Source organism: Mchenga conophoros, linkage group LG5 (genome assembly GCF_057382185.1).
Source record: "Mchenga conophoros isolate Kocher_MC1m ecotype Shallow Benthic linkage group LG5, M_conophoros_male_GT1.1, whole genome shotgun sequence".
In the NCBI taxonomy this organism is placed as follows: domain Eukaryota; kingdom Metazoa; phylum Chordata; class Actinopteri; order Cichliformes; family Cichlidae; genus Mchenga; species Mchenga conophoros.
The window spans coordinates 33,638,578-33,658,137 of record NC_140530.1 but is presented as its reverse complement, the minus strand read 5'-3'; the positions used below and the strand labels follow the sequence as shown (position 1 = coordinate 33,658,137).

The 19,560-nt window shown below is 41.8% G+C and overlaps 2 protein-coding genes across 4 annotated transcripts in view; both read right to left on the bottom strand.

The window, feature by feature from the left end:
• The window catches only part of LOC146574941 (N-acetyltransferase 8-like), a 28,590-nt gene extending 15,126 nt beyond the window's left edge, over window positions 1-13,464 (bottom strand). Inside the window, exons 1-2 of one of the 2 annotated variants that reach the window (XM_085275045.1) lie at window positions 13,424-13,464; window positions 8,680-8,752 (exon numbers count right to left, since the gene is read on the bottom strand). The gene's annotated coding sequence lies outside the window, so the exon portion shown is untranslated. Of the gene's footprint in view, window positions 1-4,495; window positions 4,570-8,679; window positions 8,753-13,423 lie in introns of those variants that run through there. The other variant, XM_085275044.1, reaches the window with a different exon arrangement.
• Window positions 3,118-4,602, bottom strand: LOC146574942 (N-acetyltransferase 8-like). 2 transcript variants are annotated; one of them, XM_085275041.1, is made up of 2 exons: window positions 4,521-4,602; window positions 3,118-4,145 (listed from the first exon to the last, which is right to left on the bottom strand). In XM_085275041.1, exon 2 carries the CDS (start codon window positions 4,132-4,134, stop codon window positions 3,463-3,465), a length of 672 nt encoding a protein of 223 aa, XP_085131167.1. In that variant the 5' UTR covers window positions 4,135-4,145; window positions 4,521-4,602; the 3' UTR covers window positions 3,118-3,462. The 2 variants fall into 2 exon arrangements, with proteins under 2 accessions (XP_085131167.1, XP_085131168.1); XM_085275042.1 differs by having other exon boundaries at window positions 4,496-4,601.
• Window positions 13,465-19,560: the final 6,096 nt, after the last annotated feature.

Below are 19,560 nucleotides of genomic sequence, written 5' to 3'. Positions count from 1 at the left end.
CCACCTTTTGCCTTTAAAACAGCATCAGTTCTTCTGGGCACACTTGCCCACAGGAACTCGGCTGATAGGTTGCTCCAAACATTTTGGAGAACTACCCACAGATCTTCTGTGGATGCATCCTTCCTCACATCCTTCTGTCTCTTCATGTAATCCCAGTCACACTAAATGTTTTTGTGATCAAGGCTTTGTGGGGGCCATACCATCAATTCTAGTACTTCTTGTTCTTCTTTACACTGAAGATAGTTCTTAATGACTTTGGCTTTATGTCTGGGGTCGTCGTCCTACTGCAGAATACATTTGGGGCCAATAAACAATCATTTATATTTCTGAAAGCATTCTTTGTTTACAGCATTTTTTCACACCTGCCTAAAACTTTTGCAGAGTGTATATATACACACATATATATATACACACGTATGTATATATATATATATATATATATATATATATATATATATATATATACACGGGCGATCGTGGCTCAAGAGCTGGGAGCTCGCCTTGTAATCGGAAGGTTGCCGGTTCGAGCCCTGGCTTGGACAGTCTCGGTCGTGTCCTTGGGCAAGACACTTCACCCGATGCCTACTGGTGGTGGTCAGAGGGCCCGGTGGCGCCAGTGTCCGGCAGCCTCGCCTCTGTCAGTGCGCCCCAGGGTGGCTGTGGCTACAATGTAGCTTGCCATCACCAGTGTGTGAATGTGTGTGTGAATGGGTGGATGACTGGATATGTAAAGCGCTTTAGGGTCCTTAGGGACTAGTAAAGCGCTATACAAATACAGGCCATTTACCATTTATATGTATATATATATATATACAGCTCCAGCTCAGTCAGATTAGATGGACAGCATTTGTGAACAGCAGTTTTCAGGTCCTTGTCCTGCTGGAAGATGAACCTCCGCCCCAGTCTCAAGTCTTTTGCAGACTCCAAGAGGTTTTCTTCCTAGATTGCCCTCTATTTGGCTCCATCCATCTTCCCATCAACTCTGACCAGCTTCCCTGTCCCTGCTGAAGAGAAGCACCCCCAGAACATGATGCTGCCACCACCATATTTGACAGTGGGGATGGTATGTTCAGAGTGATGTGCAGTGTTAGTTTTCCACCACACATAGCGCTTTGCATTTTGGCCAAAAAGTTCCATTATGGTCTCATCTGACCAGAGCACCACATGTTTGCTGTGTCCCCCACATGGCTTGTGGCAAACTGCAAACGGGACTTCTTATGGTTTTCTGTTAACAATGGCTTTCTTCTTGCCACTCTTCCATAAAGGCCAACTTTGTGCAGTGCACGCTTCCGTTTCTGAATGATCGCTTGAACAGTGCTCCGTGGGATGTTCAAGGCTTGGGAAATCTTTTTGTAGCCTAAGCCTGCTATATTAAATTTCTCAATAACTTTATCCCTGACCTGTCTGGTGTGTTCTTTGGACTTCATGGTGTTGTTGCTCCCAATATTCTCTTAGACAACCTCTGAGGCCGTCACAGAGCAGCTGTATTTGTACTGACATTAGATTACACACAGGTGCACTCTAGTCATTAGCACTCATCAGGCAATGTCTATGGGCAACTGACTGCACTCAGACCAAAGGGGGCTGAATAATTACGCACACCCCACTTTGCAGTTATTTATTTGTAAAAAATGTTTGGAATCATGTATGATTTTCGTTCCACTTCTCACGTGTGCACCACTTTGTGTTGGTCTTTCATGTGGAATTCCAATAAAATTGATTCATGTTTGTGGCTGTAATGTGACAAAATGTGAGAAAGTTCAAGGGGGCCGAATACTTTTGCAAGCCACTGTACGCATTGACATAGACGGCTTCCTTATTTAACCTCCCTCTGAGGTTTGCAATCTGGGTGTCAATTTAGACTCCACTCTTTCATTCCGTGCTTATGTCAAATCTGTCACCTAAGCAGCTTTTTTCCACCTAATGAACATCTCTTGAATTCGGGCATCACTCACTGACTCTATAGCAGAGACTCATCCATGCATTTGTCACCACCAAGCTGGACTACTGAAATGCAGTCCTGTTTGGGATTTCCACTAAAGCCCTGGATAGCCTCCAGTATGTCCAGAAGGCTTTTAACAGTCTGGAAGGCTTCTAACAGGCACTAAGCTCTGGGAACATATTACCCACACCCTCATTAATCTCCACTGGCTTCCGGTCAAGTCACACATTACTTACGAGATTCTTCTTCTCACTTACAAATCCCTCAATGCCCTGGCACCTCAATATGTCTCTGACCTCCTGGAACCATACACACAGTCTCGGATGCTACGGTCCTCATCCATGGGACTTCTCAAACCTCATCTCTTCAACAAAACCTTCAACCTCTAGCTTTTTAGCTAAGCATCCTTGGGGTTTTTTGAAAGGCGCTATACAAATCAAAGTTATTATTAATGGACTTTCACAGGAGATACTATTATTTTCCTTTCTATTGTGACAAATGACAAATCAAATCATATTTTAAAATGTTGGAAGTTTTCATGCACAGCATCTACAGCAGTCAGTGAGTTTCAAACGATTTTGATTACCCATGAACTGCCGTGCACTAGCTCATTTGTTATTGTTTCACATGCTGCATCATAGCCAATCACAACATATTCTAGATGTAAAACTTGAGTTTAAACGGCATATTAGCAAATGTACTGTATTTACTTTCCAGCACTGTTTATGGTGCAGTTATATTTTAAACATCTAATACTTCCTTGTAGAAAAGGAAGTGAATGCTGTATAATATCAGAAATAAATTATTTTCATCAAAGGAGCTTCAGTGTTACTCAGGTCAGTAGCGCCCTCTGCTGTTCACATCCATATCCACAGTATAGATTTGGGTACAACATACTGAATTTAAAAATCAAATCTTCATTTCATAAGCAAATTAAAATCCTTGTTATTAAGATTTTTACATACTTTGTATCATGTGCTTACAATATGTTGTGTGTACTGTATTTTAAAATGTTTCTCCAAATATTGGTAATTAATAGAAAAACATTTAGACATTATACATTAGACGTTATCTCTCGCATAATAAGAATGATGAATTTTCAAACACTATTTGTTACAACTACTAACGCCTGTGGGCGTATACGGAGATTTTGAAACGTATTTTTTTTCACTTTCTTTTTTTTTTTAAATAAAAATAATTTATTAATTAAAACAGTTAAAAGTGGTCAGTACAACTGATTATGTGAAATCATCACTGAAAAGTACACATTGTAAGGATTAACTGTTAGTGAATCATGGTGTAGTGGGAGGAAACCAGAAAGTTTTTAGTAACAACATCTTGCTCCTTACATTCATATCTGTTCATAGAGTCCTACAGTGTACATCAAATTTGGCATTTTTTCACACCTAAACCAGAGGGTTTTGGTTACAGTCAAGTTTAACCATTGCCAAATATTAAACCACTGTTAAAGAGGAGCCAAGCATGAAAACAACACATTGCTGATGAGTGTTATTTTACATTTACAAGTATTTTTCCATCCTTATAATAGTGACCCTGGCCAGTGAAATGATCCAATGAGCTGCCTGTGCTTTGATATGAGACTGGACACGGTTAAACCCCACTTTGCTGTACAGGGCCACAGCTGCCATTTGGGTGGAGGTAGTCTCCAACACCACCTTGGAGAAGCCCCGTTCTTTACAGAAGTCAACCGCAGTCTGAGTCAACCTAAAGCCGAGGCCCATCCGTCTATACTGTGGGGAAATGATCATTCTGAACATTTCCCCATACTTTTCTGTCCCACTGTGTTTAGCTACCACAGCCACCATACCAACAACCTGGGCTCTCACTCCAACCTCAGCCTCAGCCACCCAGAAACAGTCATCAGGTCTGCTGAGGAAGTTCCCAGGGATGTCCTGCATGTCGGTGCGAAGTTTATACCTGACGTAGGTGGCATATACTTCATGACAGCAGCAGTAGATGAGACCTACCCAAGCTGCTGGGAACAGCACAGCCCCAAACACAGAGCCAAGGAGATAACCAACAACACACAGAGTCGGGGTGATGGTGAGGTAAAGGGGACTGGTCATGGCGTTATAGAAACATGGACGGATATGCTCCAAGGTGCCAGTACTGAAGAGGGTGAGCACTGTGTCCTTGTCTGCAGGACGGTACCGACGGATCACCAGCTGCATGACGAAAGTAACTACAAGGAAAATCATAAAACAGTGAGAAATGCTGTTGTTATTTACACTACATTACTAAGCATGACCCTTAAGGAAAATTATTTTTATTGTTTTTTACTTAGTTTCCTTTTTTGTAATTTAATTTGATTTTATTAAGTCTGCTTATGTGTAGCACTGTTTATGGTTGTGTTTAATATAACATTTAGCTACCATAAACAAGGAATTTCCAGATCCTATCACCTCTCTTGTATTATACAAATTATCTTGAGGCAATTGTTGCTGGTTAAAAAACAAAAAAGTGACTATAGTGACTATATGAGTTGCTGTGTAATAAATTTGTCTGCTAGCCAGATTACAATCGCACAATTACCTCTGCTTTACGTTAGTGAACTTACACAGGTTGATCCTTCACGGAGAAGAGTTCACACGAAACAATGAAGAAGCGCAGCAACACTGTGAATCAGCTCAACTTCTAGACTGGTTAATAAAACACAAAAGCAGCACAAAAGCTTGACTCTCACAGCCCATGTAATACTTCGATGGGATAATTCGGTTCAAAGTACAGCTGTAAAAGTGTTAAACATCCTCTACTGTTACACTAACTGTTACACTATGCTGGTTAATAAAACACAGCTTGACTCCTACAGCACTTATAATACTTAGATGAGGTGATTAGGTTCAAAGTCCAGCTGTAAAAGCAAGCAGCAGCAGCCAGAGCGGATATATTACATCATATCTTAAGGCAGACCTTCCCAAAGTGTGGGGCCCGCCCCCTAGGAGGGGGGGCGCTATGAAAAGGAAGAGAAAAAAAAACAAACCAAAGCTTGGACACTGCTAGCACGGGGCGCCTCCACAAACGCTTCAGGTTGTCTTCCCAAATTGACTCAACTTTATTCACAAGTACAACAGTTTATATAGAGGGTAAAATTCATGAGACAGCAGATTATCAGTTTAAACCAGTACAGACCAAGATAAGGGAGCGTCTTCCTGCCCTTGGGTGAAGAAGCATCCTTTGTATAGTTTATCAGTTCAGCTACAATTATGATTATCTCAGCGACATATTTTCAAGGCACAAAATAAAGAGTTCTTTCATTAGTGAATTCTGAAACAAACCATCTGGCCTTCAACAGGCGTCTCCTAAGAGATTAAGAAACTAATGTAGCTGAGGGAGTGATCTCTGTGGTATTTCAACCTTGTACCAGCCTGTGATTCTCACACATCAATTCTTGGGTCAAAGAGAAAAACACTGAAACAAAGGGGCCTTATTGAATGACAGAGTTTTCCTGCATAATGTCACTATAAAACAATATCCAGTAAATGCTACCATGGTACTAAAATACCTAACATTTTTGAACCCATTTTGCAGAGGGATTGAAAATTTTATTGATAGCAATGTTGAATATTATTACACAGGAAAAAAAACAACTACATGTAAAATAATTACACCGTGACGCCTCTGCCTTTGTAAATGGAGGGACAGTAACTGCGCGTAAAACCTGAAGATTGTCAGATTAACAGTATTTTGTCTCTGTCTCCCATTCTGCAATTCATCTCATGTAAACAATTACGTGGCGCACAGCGTGACGTGAAAAAAGGCACATACCTTTGACGTTGCGTGATGAACTCTGTATTCCTCGTCCACACGTAAACGAAAAAAGGGAGTTTTAAGGAGTGATTCCAAACGCCGTTTACGTGTGGACGAAACAGCTGCGTTTTCAAAAATACTCGTGTAGGTGCGGACGTAGCTTAAAAGAGTTAGTAGTTTATTTCCTTACCACCTGCAATTTATTGCATATTACTTGTATTTGCTTAACTGTTTACTAAATGTTTGAGGTGTGAAATAAACCGCAATGGAGAAAAATATGGGTGTGTGTGGTTGGAGGATATGTTCGTGCGTGCGTGTGCGCGCGCGAGGGGGGCGCGAACATTTTTCTTGTAAAACAAAGGGGGGCGCAGCAAAAAAAAGGTTGGGAACCACTGTCTTAAGGACCTTGTAGTACCATATCACCCTATTAGAGCACTTCGCTCTCGCACTGCAGGCTTGTTGTTCCTAGAGTATTTAGAAGTAGAATGGGAGGAAGAGCCTTCAGTTTTCAGGCCCCTCTTCTGTGGAACCAGCTTCCAGACACTTTCTCTACTTTTAAGATTAGGCTTAAAACTTTCCTTTTTGCTAAAGCATATAGTTAGGGCTGGACCAGGTGACCCTGAGTCCTCCCTTAGCTATGCTGCAATAGACGTAGGCTGCCGGGGATTCCCATGATGCATTGAGTTTTTCCTTTCCAGTCACCTTTCTCACTCACTATGTGTTAACAGACCTCTCTGCATTGAATCATGTCTGTTATTAATCTCTGTCTCTCTTCCACAGCATGTCTTTTATCCTGTCTTCCTTCTCTCACCCCAACCGGTTGCAGCAGATGGCCCCGGCCCTCCCTGAGCCTGGTTCTGCCGGAGGTTTCTTCCAGTTAAAAGGGAGTTTTTCCTTCCCACTGTCGCCAAAGTGCTTGCTCATAGGGGGTCATATGATTGTTGGATTTTTCTCTGTATCTACTGTACAATATAAATCTGCTGTTGGGATTTGGCACTATATAAATAAAATTGAATTGATTTGAATATACAGCAGGTAACAAAAACAGAGACTTGCAGGCTCCATTTCTACCTGTTCATGTTTCTACAGTAGAATCATGCGGAGATCGCTTTAAAGTCTCTTTGGGTTGGTTTTTGTATTTGCTTTTTGTTCATATGTAAATTAATAGAGGGGTATAGAGGGTGTTGGTGTGTAGGACTGTAGTCTGAGTTGAAAACTGATGAGTTTTGGGAGAAAGCATGACATCAGTTTTTTGGGGGTCGAAGTTTGGAAGAGTTTTATATATTGTATAACTAGCTTTTGAAAAGGGGCACATAGCAGGCTGAATAACAACAACTCACATTCGTCAATAATCTAGTATGGAATCGCATCATACTATAAATAAAAAGAAACATTCTTTTTTCTCCGCATTGTAAAGTTATCATGTCGTGACAGTAGAATTGGTCAGTTTCAATATTATTACGGGGCCAACATTATTACGTGTATGATGATGCTTGAAATACACCACACAGAGATGTGAGGAACAACAGCAGGGTTGGCTCCATGGCCTTTCTCTGTTTCTAATATAAACAGTATCAGTGTCTCATCTTTGGCTTCCTGCTGCACATCTTAGCATCCTTCCATTAATACAATCAAACAAGCAGAAGCAATGTCTGAACCACAATACTTCTTGAATTAACAACCGAGGGATTTCCCTATTCTGGGTAAATATATTATGTTAGTGATAAAAACAAACTTATAAGAAAACTAGTGCAATGAAACCAAAATCACAGTGAGGTTATGATCTACACTGCAGTCAGACACTAGGGGGCAATAGAGAGGGGGTTTTGTTTTGGTTTGTTTTTGCTGTCATTGCTGTCGTAGGGCAAACGTGGGGCAAATATGTTGGTATGGGACACATTGCTCATAGGATTTTAGTAAGTGAAGGAAATATTTAATTTAAATCAACCTTCCAAGGTTCCTTGTTAAATAAACACAGTGACCATAAAAAGGTGAAGTTCAGTAGCTATAAAACTGTTATTTCAGTTTATGGTTTGTGTATTCATCCTTTAGATTACAGACTGACTGTGTGGTTACATCTTAACTATTTTTGGCTGTTTTAACATGAATGTTTTCTTCTTTTTGAACTTTGCTTTTTGACTGTTATTTGTCAAGCTGACTGACCTTCCATGTACAACCACTAAATTGAATTACTTAAATTTGTTGGATACTTTGATTTTATGCCGTCTCAGGTCCACTTTTTGTTCAACACTGATAAAATCCAAATTAAATTAATAATTTGTTCAGATTTTATTTATTATAAGGAACTGTATTTTCAGAACTGAATTTTTCAGGTTACAGCCTTTACTGCTTTATTTGAATTTTGGTTTAACATAGAAAAGACTTTAAGGGGAAAAAACTCTAAATAGACTTGCTTTTAAAAATCATATTACACATTTTTACATTTAATTTCTGTTTTACAAAAGACTTTTATGGATTTTTATTTTTATTTTTACAAGTTTACCTTATTCAAAATGTTATGTGGTCATGGTGACAGTGGTCTGACAGTGGTCTGTCGCCATGACAGTATTTTGTCTTTGCATGAGACTGTTAGTTATTTCTGGACTGGTTTATTTAGGTTTATTTCCTGAGTGTGTTATTTCGTTATGCTTCTGAGTTTTCTTAGTTCTCTGGTCCTTGTTTAGTTTAGGCAGTTCTTATTTTGTCCATGTGTCTGTCTGTCTGTCTGTCTGTCTCTCTCTCTCTGCGTGTTAGTGATTTCCTGTTTAATTGTAACAATCACTTGTCTTTTGCATTGTGTTCATTTTTGCGTCCCCTGTCTTGTTAGTCAGACTCAGATGTGGATCTGGCTGTCTAGCTAAGTTCTTATTAAGGTAATATGACAGCATAGTTTAAAAATAATCTTATTTTAATGTCACAAATGTTCTTCAATAAACTGGTTGTTGTCGTGCACTGATATTAACACTCACGGTATGGCTGAAGGCTGCTTCTCCTGTCACTTCTTTATCCCAAGACGTTGATTCTGTTCATCTGGATGTAGCGCTTTAAGCGGGAGAAACATTTCATCACTCATCCAAGTCATTTCTTTAATCTCAGCTGACTGCAGGTTTCCCCAACCTAAAGAGTACATTTGCACAATGACTAAATCTACCCCACTGAATGAACAATGGGTTGTGAGGCCAGCATTGTAAGATGGCACCCTTAGGCCCCTTCCGCGATTCAGAGATGGCCTTTCCCTTTTCACATAAATGGTCTCCTTGACTCCTCGCTCAAACCAGCGTTCCTCCCTGTCCAGGATGTGTACATCCTCATCATTGAAAGAGTGTCCACCTGGCCTGTTGAAGGAAATAGAGTGTGAAGTCCTGGCCCGACTAGTCAGGTCTTCTGTGTTGTGCCAGCTGCTATACCAGAGTTTGCCCAATGTATAAATCATGACAATCCTCCTTGCACTTAACAGCGTGCACTATATTACTCTGTTTGTGTCAGGGGACCCGATTGTTGGGGTAGATCAATTTTTGGCCCATGGTGTTTAGAAAAAATGTGTCTCAACTGTTCCAATACTTCTGACACATAAGGGATCAGGCAGCAGTTGTCCTTCTCTCCTAGATCGGCTATTATTTTTATTCTCCCAGGGCACTCCGGCTTCCTCCCACAGTCCAAAGACATGCAGTTACTGGCAGGGCTGGACTGGGACAAAAAAATCGGCATTTTGACTAGAGACCGGCCCACCAGGTATTAAAGCCATAGAGCCTTTGAATGAAAACAAACACTGTTGTAACAGTGATGTACACTGTCTTGTTGGTATATGTATGATTTCTATACATTTTACTTCAGATAAAAACTTTGGTTGTAAGATTCAGATAATTATTTAATAAAAGTGAGATATTTTAAATGAGAAGAAGAAAGAAAAGTATTTCTTTGTGCCCCCCTTTCCCTGTTAATGCCCTACCTGGCCCCCTGGCAAAACTTTGCTAGACCCGCCCCTGCAGTTACCAGTTGTCAGCTACAAAGGATCCTGGTGTTATTTGTCTCTCAGAAACAGTTCATAACTTCCCTTCGATAGCGATTCCGTTTTTTACGGGACGGTTGGTAACACTACTAACCTTATGAATAAAATAAAGTTCACTATTAGTAACATCAAAGCACCCACCCAGCTATATAGAAACTCCGTCATGCTAGCTAGTGCGCAGTACGAGTTATTGTAACTGACTGTAAAAAGTCAGCACAACGAAAATAAACTCCACCTAAACTTGGTTTATATCTGACCCAGATAGACTGCAGGGCCCTGTTTCAGGAAGCCGGTTTAGTGGAAAAACTGAGTAAGTATACCCTGAGTTAACGAAAACTCTGGGTTTTCGGTTTCACAAAGCGAGTTCAGCTGCAGCCTGAGTGAGTCACTATGACGACACACGCCGTGAAGCTAACCTGCCCCCTAGCAGGTTTACCACAACTAACCCTGACTGTCTCCGCCCCTTTGTCGGAAACCTGACAGTAGGAAGTCTCAGACATGGCGTGTCCCTTCCTTGAAGAGCCGGTAGATATCGAAGCCCAAATTCTCCGCAGAGCTCTCCGCCGGGAGAGAGTGATTCGAGCGCGTCTGGACATCTTATCATTACCTGATGATTTCCTGTGCGAACGTTACCGTGTCTCAGCACAATCTATAAGTTATTTGGATAACATCCTCAGGCCATATATTACGCATGTGACACATCGCGGACATGCTCTCAGTTCTGTACATATTATTTGTATTGCACTTCGGTTTTTTGCAAACGGGAGCTTTCTGTATAATATTGGTGACGCTGAGCACGTTTCCAAGGCTACCGTCTGTCGGGCAGTCAGGAATGTTACAGTTGCACTGAAACGTCTCCTGTACTCGTCTGTGGTGTTCCCCGGTCATAGACCCACAAGATTCATCAAAGAGGGATTCCACAAAATTGCAGGTATCAGGATGAACAAAACTTAATTTATGATGTGGTGATACTTGAACTACTACTTAAATTTTACATTTATTTTCAGGGTTCCCAGGCGTGATTGGCTGTATAGATGGTACTCACATTCCAATTATTGCTCCTTCAGTAAATGAAGGAGACTATGTGAACAGGAAGTCTTTCCACAGCATTAATGTGCAGGTACATAGTTCCCTGTAGCATTTCAAACTAACAAATTATTTCATCATAGTAATGGATGCTAATTTGTGTTCTCTGCACTGTGAAGATCATATATGATGCTGCCAACATTATCACAAATGTGGAAGCCAAGTGGCCAGGCTCTGTCCATGACTCACAAATATTCCGTGAATGTACACTGAGCACAAAATTTGGACATGGTGAGTTGAAAATACTTTAAAATATATAAAGACCAATTGCTTCAGGGACATTTGAACTGAAGTGTATCCTTCTGTCTTAGGAGAGTTCACTGGCTACTTGCTTGGTGATAGGGGGTATCCATGTTTACCCTATTTGCTTACCCCCTACCCTGACCCTGAACCGGGCCCACAGCAGCGATATAATCTGGCTAATTGCAGGACAAGAGCCAGAGTTGAAATGACTATCGGAATGCTTAAGGCCCGGTTCCAGTGCCTGCAAAGACTCAGGGTCACCCCAGAAAGGGCATGTGACATTATTGTGGCATGTGTGATTCTTCACAACATTGCCACAATTAGAGGAGAACACTGTCCTTCTGAACCAAACATCAGCAGTGATCCAAACCATGAACATCCTGACCCTCCCACGGACATACAAGATGGAAGAGCAGTCAGAGACACCATATGTCACAATCATTTCCTTTGACCCATCACCTCAACATGTTGAAAGAAGAATAAACAGATTTTTTGTTCAACTGGCTTTATTGGTCGCCTGTGTTTCCTGTACACAAAGTATTAAAAGATGTACACCTCATAAAGTGTCTCTGTTGCTTCCTCCTCTGTAACAGCTGTCAATGTTTCTTCATTATTTTCCTGTAGTAAAGAAATAAACAACATTGCTGTTCTACTGTAAACTCATATAATCTGTGGAGTATTACTCACAACTGCATGTTGGTCTGGCTCAACAGGAGGCTGCACCAGATGCAGTACACCATCACCATCAACTGATAGAATATGAGGTTTATACAGGTCACTTATAACTTACAAGGGACCAAATGGCAATTAACAAACATACCAAGCACCTTACACTTCATTGTCATTATGCTCTCAAAGACAACCAAGACTGAGGCAAGGCAAAATCAGTAGGAAAATAACTTCACTACAAAATAATCCATTATGGTAAAGAGTTTATCAAATGAATGAGTAGCACTGCGAAGGTGACTGTGAAGAAAGGATGTATGCACATCATGTATTATTTTGAATTTACCCCCTATGTAGGCACTTGTGTCTTGCGGGGTTATTGACTCAGAGGATGTCCCCGCAGAGATGCCTTCGGCCACAGGGCGCCCACTGTTTTGGCTGAGGGCCAACTGCTCAGCCTCTGTGAGTGGTGGTGGAGGAGGACCCCCACCTGTTTTTCGGGCCTCCGCTTTTTTTCTGTTGGCTATAACGGGTCACATTTGAGCATACAGAGTAAGCAAATATGTACTTGTAATGTGCTCAGATAATTTCAATAAGTGCTTACAGACAGAAAATTAATGTAACCTCTAACTGCAATTGATTTACATCGGACAAACAGACCAAGCACTATGGCTCATAATACAATTACACCTTACCTGTTTGGACTATATTTTTATATTTCATTTTTACTTGCTGCCAGGCACGTTTGGGGCCTGTTGGGTTGCACCTGCGCTCACATCACGTCACAAAATAAAATGTATAAAATAACAAATAAAATAACATATGATAAAATAACGTGTTAAATGGGTGGAAATCCCTCGATCAATATTTATATTAACACTCACGCATTGACTCTGTCGGCTATGTTTTGCCATGCATGCTCACTTTCTTTTGCAGCTGTCGCTGTGTTACTTTTTTCCGCGGAATTTGCATGTTATCGGCATATGCTGCCATCAGCATTTCGGCCTCAAGCGCTGTAAAATACATTGACCGCGCCTTCTTTCCCTCCGTCTCCATGGTGACTCGCTTAATCTGTGCTCCGCTTATCAGGGCTTTATGTATCCTCGTCCGCGCGCTTCACTTGGGGTTAAAGCAACTCCGCCTTGATTGAACTAATTGTTATCAGCCTTTCTGAAACGGAATATTCCGAGTTGGACAGTTCGGGGTTACTCAACCGTGAGTGTCGTTTTTCACTCTGAGTTTTCCAAACCGGCTTCCTGAAACAGGGCCCAGGTCATAACTTCTTACCTGAAGTTCAGTACACCTGATACTCGGCCCGGCGGCCGCGTCAGGTCTCTCCTCCTCCTGCCTCCACTTTCCCTCATCCACCTGTTGCCTCTGTGGAAGCTCCACCATAGCCACCACCAAACAACTGAGTTATTTTTACACATCGACCAGCATCTGGCCAATCCAACACCTTTTATTGTTTGTGCTGTTACAAAAAACAAACAAACAAACAAAAAACATCGGCCCATAAAAATGAAAAATCACCATCGGCCCACCGGTCAAATGCCCGGTATGCCCGTTGGCCATTCCAGCTATGGCTGCTGGGGTTAGGTCAACTGAAAACACTAAATTGCCCATGGGAGTGAATGTGAGTGTGATTGGTTGTCTGTGTGTTAGCCCTGCGACAGACTGGCGACCTGTCCAGAGTGTACCCTGCCTCTCACCCTAAGACAGCTGGCACAGGCTCCAGTGCTCCCGCGACTCTGAAAGGAGAAGTGGATGGATGGATTTATTTATTCATTCCACATAAAATGTAAAAAACAAATTATAAAACACAAAAAACAACTATTTACAATTCAACTTTTAACTATTTCAACTTTCAACTTTTTCCTTTTAAACAAATTTAAAGTGAAGAACACAAAACACTGCAAACCAAACTGAAATTATTCTAGATTTTGCTTCTTTTCTTGGTGTCACTCATTTTCTTGACTATACCTTTCTAACGTGTCAATGTTGACTCTTGTTGTTGCCCCTGGCTCTCTTTCTCTCTCTTCCTCCTGCACTGTTCATGTGTTACTGCTGCTGTGAGTGTAACTACCACCCCTTCCCCCTCTGCTCAGCGCAAACACAAGGCACAAACACATATTGGCCAATCACAAGCGGCGTGAAGTAAAAAAAAAAGAAAGAGAGAGGGTGAGAGAAAGAAAAAAAACACATGGCTCCCAATAAGGAGCCGGCTTCCGTTATTCACTTCAAGGAGCCGGCTCTACCCATATGCTTAAGATATATATAAATCTTATAAAGTTTGTATCTGTCTTGTGTGAAACTTGTATGAAAAGCATACAAGAGTGAAAACAGATATAAGATCCCTTGAAAAGTTATATAAATGAAACGTGTGTGTTTTGGACACTTACTAAAACAATATATGAAAGTATTGAGAAAGTGGCCACTTTCATGAGTAAATCATGTAAGCCTTATATGATTTACTCATGAACAATGTTCCCTCTAATTTTTCACGTGTCTGAGCGAACACACAAACTCCCTGAGCGATCCCTTGGACCACTGTGAGCGACATCAGACGTGTGCACTGTGGTCACGCCAGCATCGAATCCATCCAAGTTATATGGTTTATTAAAATAATCAAATTACAGCGTTTACATTTATGTTAGACTACTTTTAATTAACTGCTTTAGCCCATTTACAATGAAAATGTAAAAAAAATCTTGTTCATGACCTGTGTAGTATGTTAGCTCTATTGGAAGTAAAAATAACTTGAACTCCAATTTCGAAAACACAACTTTTTTTTTTTTTTTTATAAAGCTCTGACTTGTATTATGAGTCTGTGGTCTGGGAGAGAGTCTGTAACTCTGTTTCCAAAATACAGTATATAATGACCAATGCTGGCCAATTAATTATATAGTTACTTCTTCAAAAAAGTAACAGAGTTTGGCAAACAAAGTTTTTTGCAGCTATTTTTTTTTAAATGCAGCCAAGGCATTTTTAAATAAACATTTCAAACTATTTACAGAACAATCAGCTGTTCTGCATCAAATCTGATGCCACACAAATTATTTGTGCCACTCCAAAAAATAATTCCTGTCCATTATGAGATAAAGGAGAACAACAGCCTGATACCTGCAGGCCTGACAGAGTAGATGTATCACTCCTGTATCAGTCTGTAACATTCAGCAGTCGCCTCATTGTTCTGACACACACAACAAAACTATTGACTACACGACACACTAACGACACAAGATTTGCGCTAAACGTCGCAAATCTCTCACATCTCAAAACACCGCAGTCACTCCTAAAACTTCCCCCGTTTCTTAACAACTAGATGCCACGTTGCCATATCATTTTTTGATTGGTCGACGAATTTGATTGGACGAATAAGAAAGGCAGAGGGGGGTGGGGTTTGTTTTTGTTCACAGGCGGAGAGTGCTTTCGAGCCTTTTTTCTTATAAAACGCCGATTTAACCGTTTCTTCCTGCAGTAAATATAAACAACGACAGTATTCAGGAAGAAAACCAAACATTGCATTTTTTTTAATCACAACTCTGGTTTTACGTGGCCTATCAACACAATTTAAAAACTGGTATAAAGTCCACACGTTTTCCGTCAATTGTCCCGTCCGTCTGTCCTGCTCACATCTCCAATGGTTGTACACGTTGTCATTAACGTGGCTTCACTCCACATCAGCCACGCCCTTTGCCAGCTAAAACACCGGTGTCGGCACATAAGGACGCTGTTATAGCCTGTCAACGACGTTGATTGGCTGCGCATATAGGCATTATTGGCTGGACTATGGGATAAGGTGGCATCGTTCCCAAATGGGAGCAGCCAGTCACTTACTGACTAACACTGCAAAACAGAATTGTTAAAGTATTAATTTTAATTTCAATTCAGGTTAGATTTTTTTTGTGTTCAGAGACTGTACAGGCAGTGCGCAATTGCGCACGTGCGCAGCTTAGAGGGAACATTGCTCATGAAAGTGGCCACTTTCATGATCATTTTCACGGTCATTTTCAGTAATGAAAATAGAGTTTGTTGCGCTAATTTGACATGGGATTCTGCCTTTTCCAAGTGCTTTTAAATTCGGAACATTTTTACGTGATCAAACAATGAAATTACCTATAAACAAGGTCACAGAATGGGGAAATATGAAGCATAATATGTAAATGTACAGAAATATACAGTTAACAGTTGGTTTAAATAATAATTGATTGCATGCCCTGGGACAGACTGACAGAGGCGAGGCTGCCAAATCGCACCATCGGCCATCACTAGTAGGCGGTAGGTGAAGAGTCTTGACCACGGACACAACGACGGAGAGTGTCCGAGCTGGGGCGCGAACCGGCAATCTTCTGATCACAAGGCGAACTGCCAACTCTTGAGCCACGAACGCCCTAACTAGCAATGATAATAATACTTATGTGATGTAACACAAGCTTAGAGGGATCATGTTATATACTTTTCCATAGCATTACATTTGAATTCAACAGTTAAATCTTTCAAATAACGGACAGATATTTGTGAAATCATGATACATTTGTGAATGTATTTTAACAATCTAAATATGCATATGTACAGACAGATACATTTAATAATCATGACAATTATGTTGTATTACATTACAGTGATTTAACGTTAATTTACATTCAAAATGTGAAATCAAAGTCTATTTACGTAACTTTAATGATATTCTAGAAGAACAGAACATTACTATCAAATTCACAGTAAAATACCTTCACATTAGGGTTTTTTCCTACGGTGCAGCCATACCCGCGACCTTGTTGTTGTTAGTTCACATTCATTGGCCGATGCTTAGCGTCATGTTATTTAGATTAATTGCAATTCCTACCTCTACATTTCTTTTTCAAAATATATAATTAGCACAGCGTGTCCGTGCAATGTTTTATATTGTGGCATACAGAGAAATCTTAACAAAGAAGCTCACAGAGAGAGAATGAGCTTGTTATTTAACCCTAAGCTGGTAGGGGGAGCTCTTTGTTAAAACCTTTGCCGGTGCTACAATGTGCCTCAAGGTTCAACAACAGCACAACAGAAGTCACTCATGGTACAGCACTCTCTCTGCAAAACAACAACTGTCAGTGACTCTGCACCACGGCGTAAACACAACATTCAAGATAACAGTTAAAAGTAACGCAACCATAAACAATAAAACAATCAGAATCAGAAAGGGTTTTACTGCCAAATGTTGAGCAGGTTTACAAATCAAATCAAATCAAATCACTTTTATTGTCACATCACATGTGCAGGTACATTGGTACAGCACATGTGAGTGAAATTCTTGTGCAAACATACTGTCATAAATTGCGCTTAAATAGACATGAAAAAATAAAAGTAAGAATAAGAATTAAAAGTGCTACGTAGAAAGATATATACATGAGTGCAGGTGGTGATCAGTGCCAAAACATGGAATGATGCAGTGAACACAGCGTAGGGTCATGTGTTAGTGGTGGGAACAGTCATACGGTTATTGTTCATGTGTCCAACAGCAGAGGGGAAGAAACTGTTCTTATGGCGAGAGGTTCTGGTGCGAATGGACCGGAGCCTCCTGCCTGAGGGGAGCAGGTCAAACAGACTGTGTCCAGGGTGAGAAGGGTCAGCTGAGATCCGAGCTGCACGCCGCAGTGTCCTGGAGGTGTACAGGTCCTGTAGAGATGGGAGTCTACAGCCAATCACCTTCTCAGCAGAGCGCACAACACGCTGCAGTCTCTGTTTGTCCCTGATAGTGGCTCCAGCGTACCACACGGTGATGGAGGAGGTGAGGATGGACTGGATGATTGCGGTGTAGAATTGCATCATCGTCCGTGTTGGCAGGTTGAATTTCTTCAGCTGCCTCAGGAAGTACATCCTCTGCTGGGCTTTCTTGATGACGGAGGTGATGGTGGGCTCCCACTTCAGGTCCTGAGTGATGGTGGTACCCAGGAAGTGGAATGAGTCCACAGAGGTGATGGGGGTGTTGGTCAGGATGATGGGGGGGAGTGGGGCTGTGTGCTTCCTGAAGTCCACAATAATCTCCACTGTCTTCTGGGCATTCAGCACCAGGTTGTTGTGGCTGCACCAAGACACCAGACGTTCAACCTCCCTCCTGTAGGCAGACTCATCCCCGTCCGAGATGAGCCCAATAACGGTGCTGTCATCTGCAAACTTGATTATCTTGACAGACTGGTGGGTGGAGGTGCAGCAGTTGGTGTACAGGGAGAAGAGCAGAGGAGAAAGAACACAGCCCTGAGGGGAGCCGGTGCTGATGGTCCGGGAGTCCGAGACATTCTTTCCCAGCCTCACATGCTGCTTCCTGTCCGTCAGGAAGTCAGTGATCCACCGGCAGATGGGATCAGGCACATTCATCTGGGAAAGCTTGCCTCGGAGATGGTCTGGAAGGATGGTGTTGAAGGCAGAGCTGAAGTCCACAAACAGGATCCTGGCGTAGGTTCCTGGGGAGTCCAGATGCTGCAGGATGAAGTGTAGGGCCATGTTGATGGCGTCATCTACAGACCTGTTGGCTCTGTATGCAAACTGCAGGGGGTCCAGGAGGGGGGCCGTGAGGGTCTTGAGATAGGAGAGAACCAGGCGCTCAAATGACTTCATGACCACAGATGTCAGAGCCACGGGTCTGTAGTCATTTAGTCCAGTGATTCTAGGTTTCTTGGGGACAGGGATTATGGTAGAGGACTTGAAGCAGGCAGGCACATGACATGCCTGCAGTGAGGAGTTGAAAATGCCAGAAAACACTGGGGCCAGCTCGTTTGCACAGTGTCTGAGGGTGGCAGGAGACACACCGTCTGGGAGCTTTTTGAGCATTCAGACTCTTAAACTGCTTCCTCACATCTGCTTCATGAATATGAAGAGTTGTGGTGGGAGGAGGTGGTGTGAAATCCTCTTTTGTGTGGGGTGAGGAGGGGGGTGTTGTAGGTGAACAGTTTGAAGGTGGTGATGGCTCTATGGAGGGGGGAGAGGTGGGGGAATTAGTGTCCAAAGTGCCTCTATTGTTGGGGCCGTTGGAGGTGTGAAGGCTGCCTGATGGCTCGTCAAAACGGCAGTAGAAGTCGTTAAGGGTGTTGGCCAAGTGCACGTCATCAGTGGAGTGGGGGGTTTTAGGCTTGTAGTTTGTGATATTCCTAAAACCTTTCCACACAGAGGCCGAGTCATTCTTTGAGATCTGCTGCTGCATCTTCTCAGAGTGCTGATGTTTAGCAATGTCCACTTCTTTAGTGAACCTGTACTTGGCCTCTCTGTAGCAGTCCCTGTCTCCGCTTCTGAACGCCTTTCTCTTTTCCAGCCACAGCTTTTTGAGTTTAGGAGTAAACCAGGGTTTGTCATTGTTATAACTCACCCTGGTGCGTGATGGCACAATGCTGTCCTCACAGAAGTGGATATAGGAGGTGACAGTGTCCGTAAACTCGTCCAAGCTGTTAGAAGCAGCCTTCATTGTGTCCCAGTCTGTAGACTCCAAACACGTGCGAAGCTCCTCCACAGCCTCGTTGCTCCACAGTTTTTTTGTCCTCACGACAGGTTTGGAGAGCTTCAGCCTCTGTCTGTACATCTAAACAACAAGAACATCTAAACAACAGCACATGTCCCAAGGCATGATGGGAGACATTTCTGGATGTATTTTTACAATCTAAATATGCATATGTACAAAAAAATATATTTAAAAAACAAGTAAATTGTGTTTCATTACATTTACAGTGATGTTATGTTATTTTACATTTGACGTGTCAGATCACAGTCTACTTATGTAAATGTAATGATATTCTAGAAAAACAGTACACAACTGTAAAATACATAGTAAAATAATTTGACATTACTATTTTTTGGAACAGTGTAACAAAGC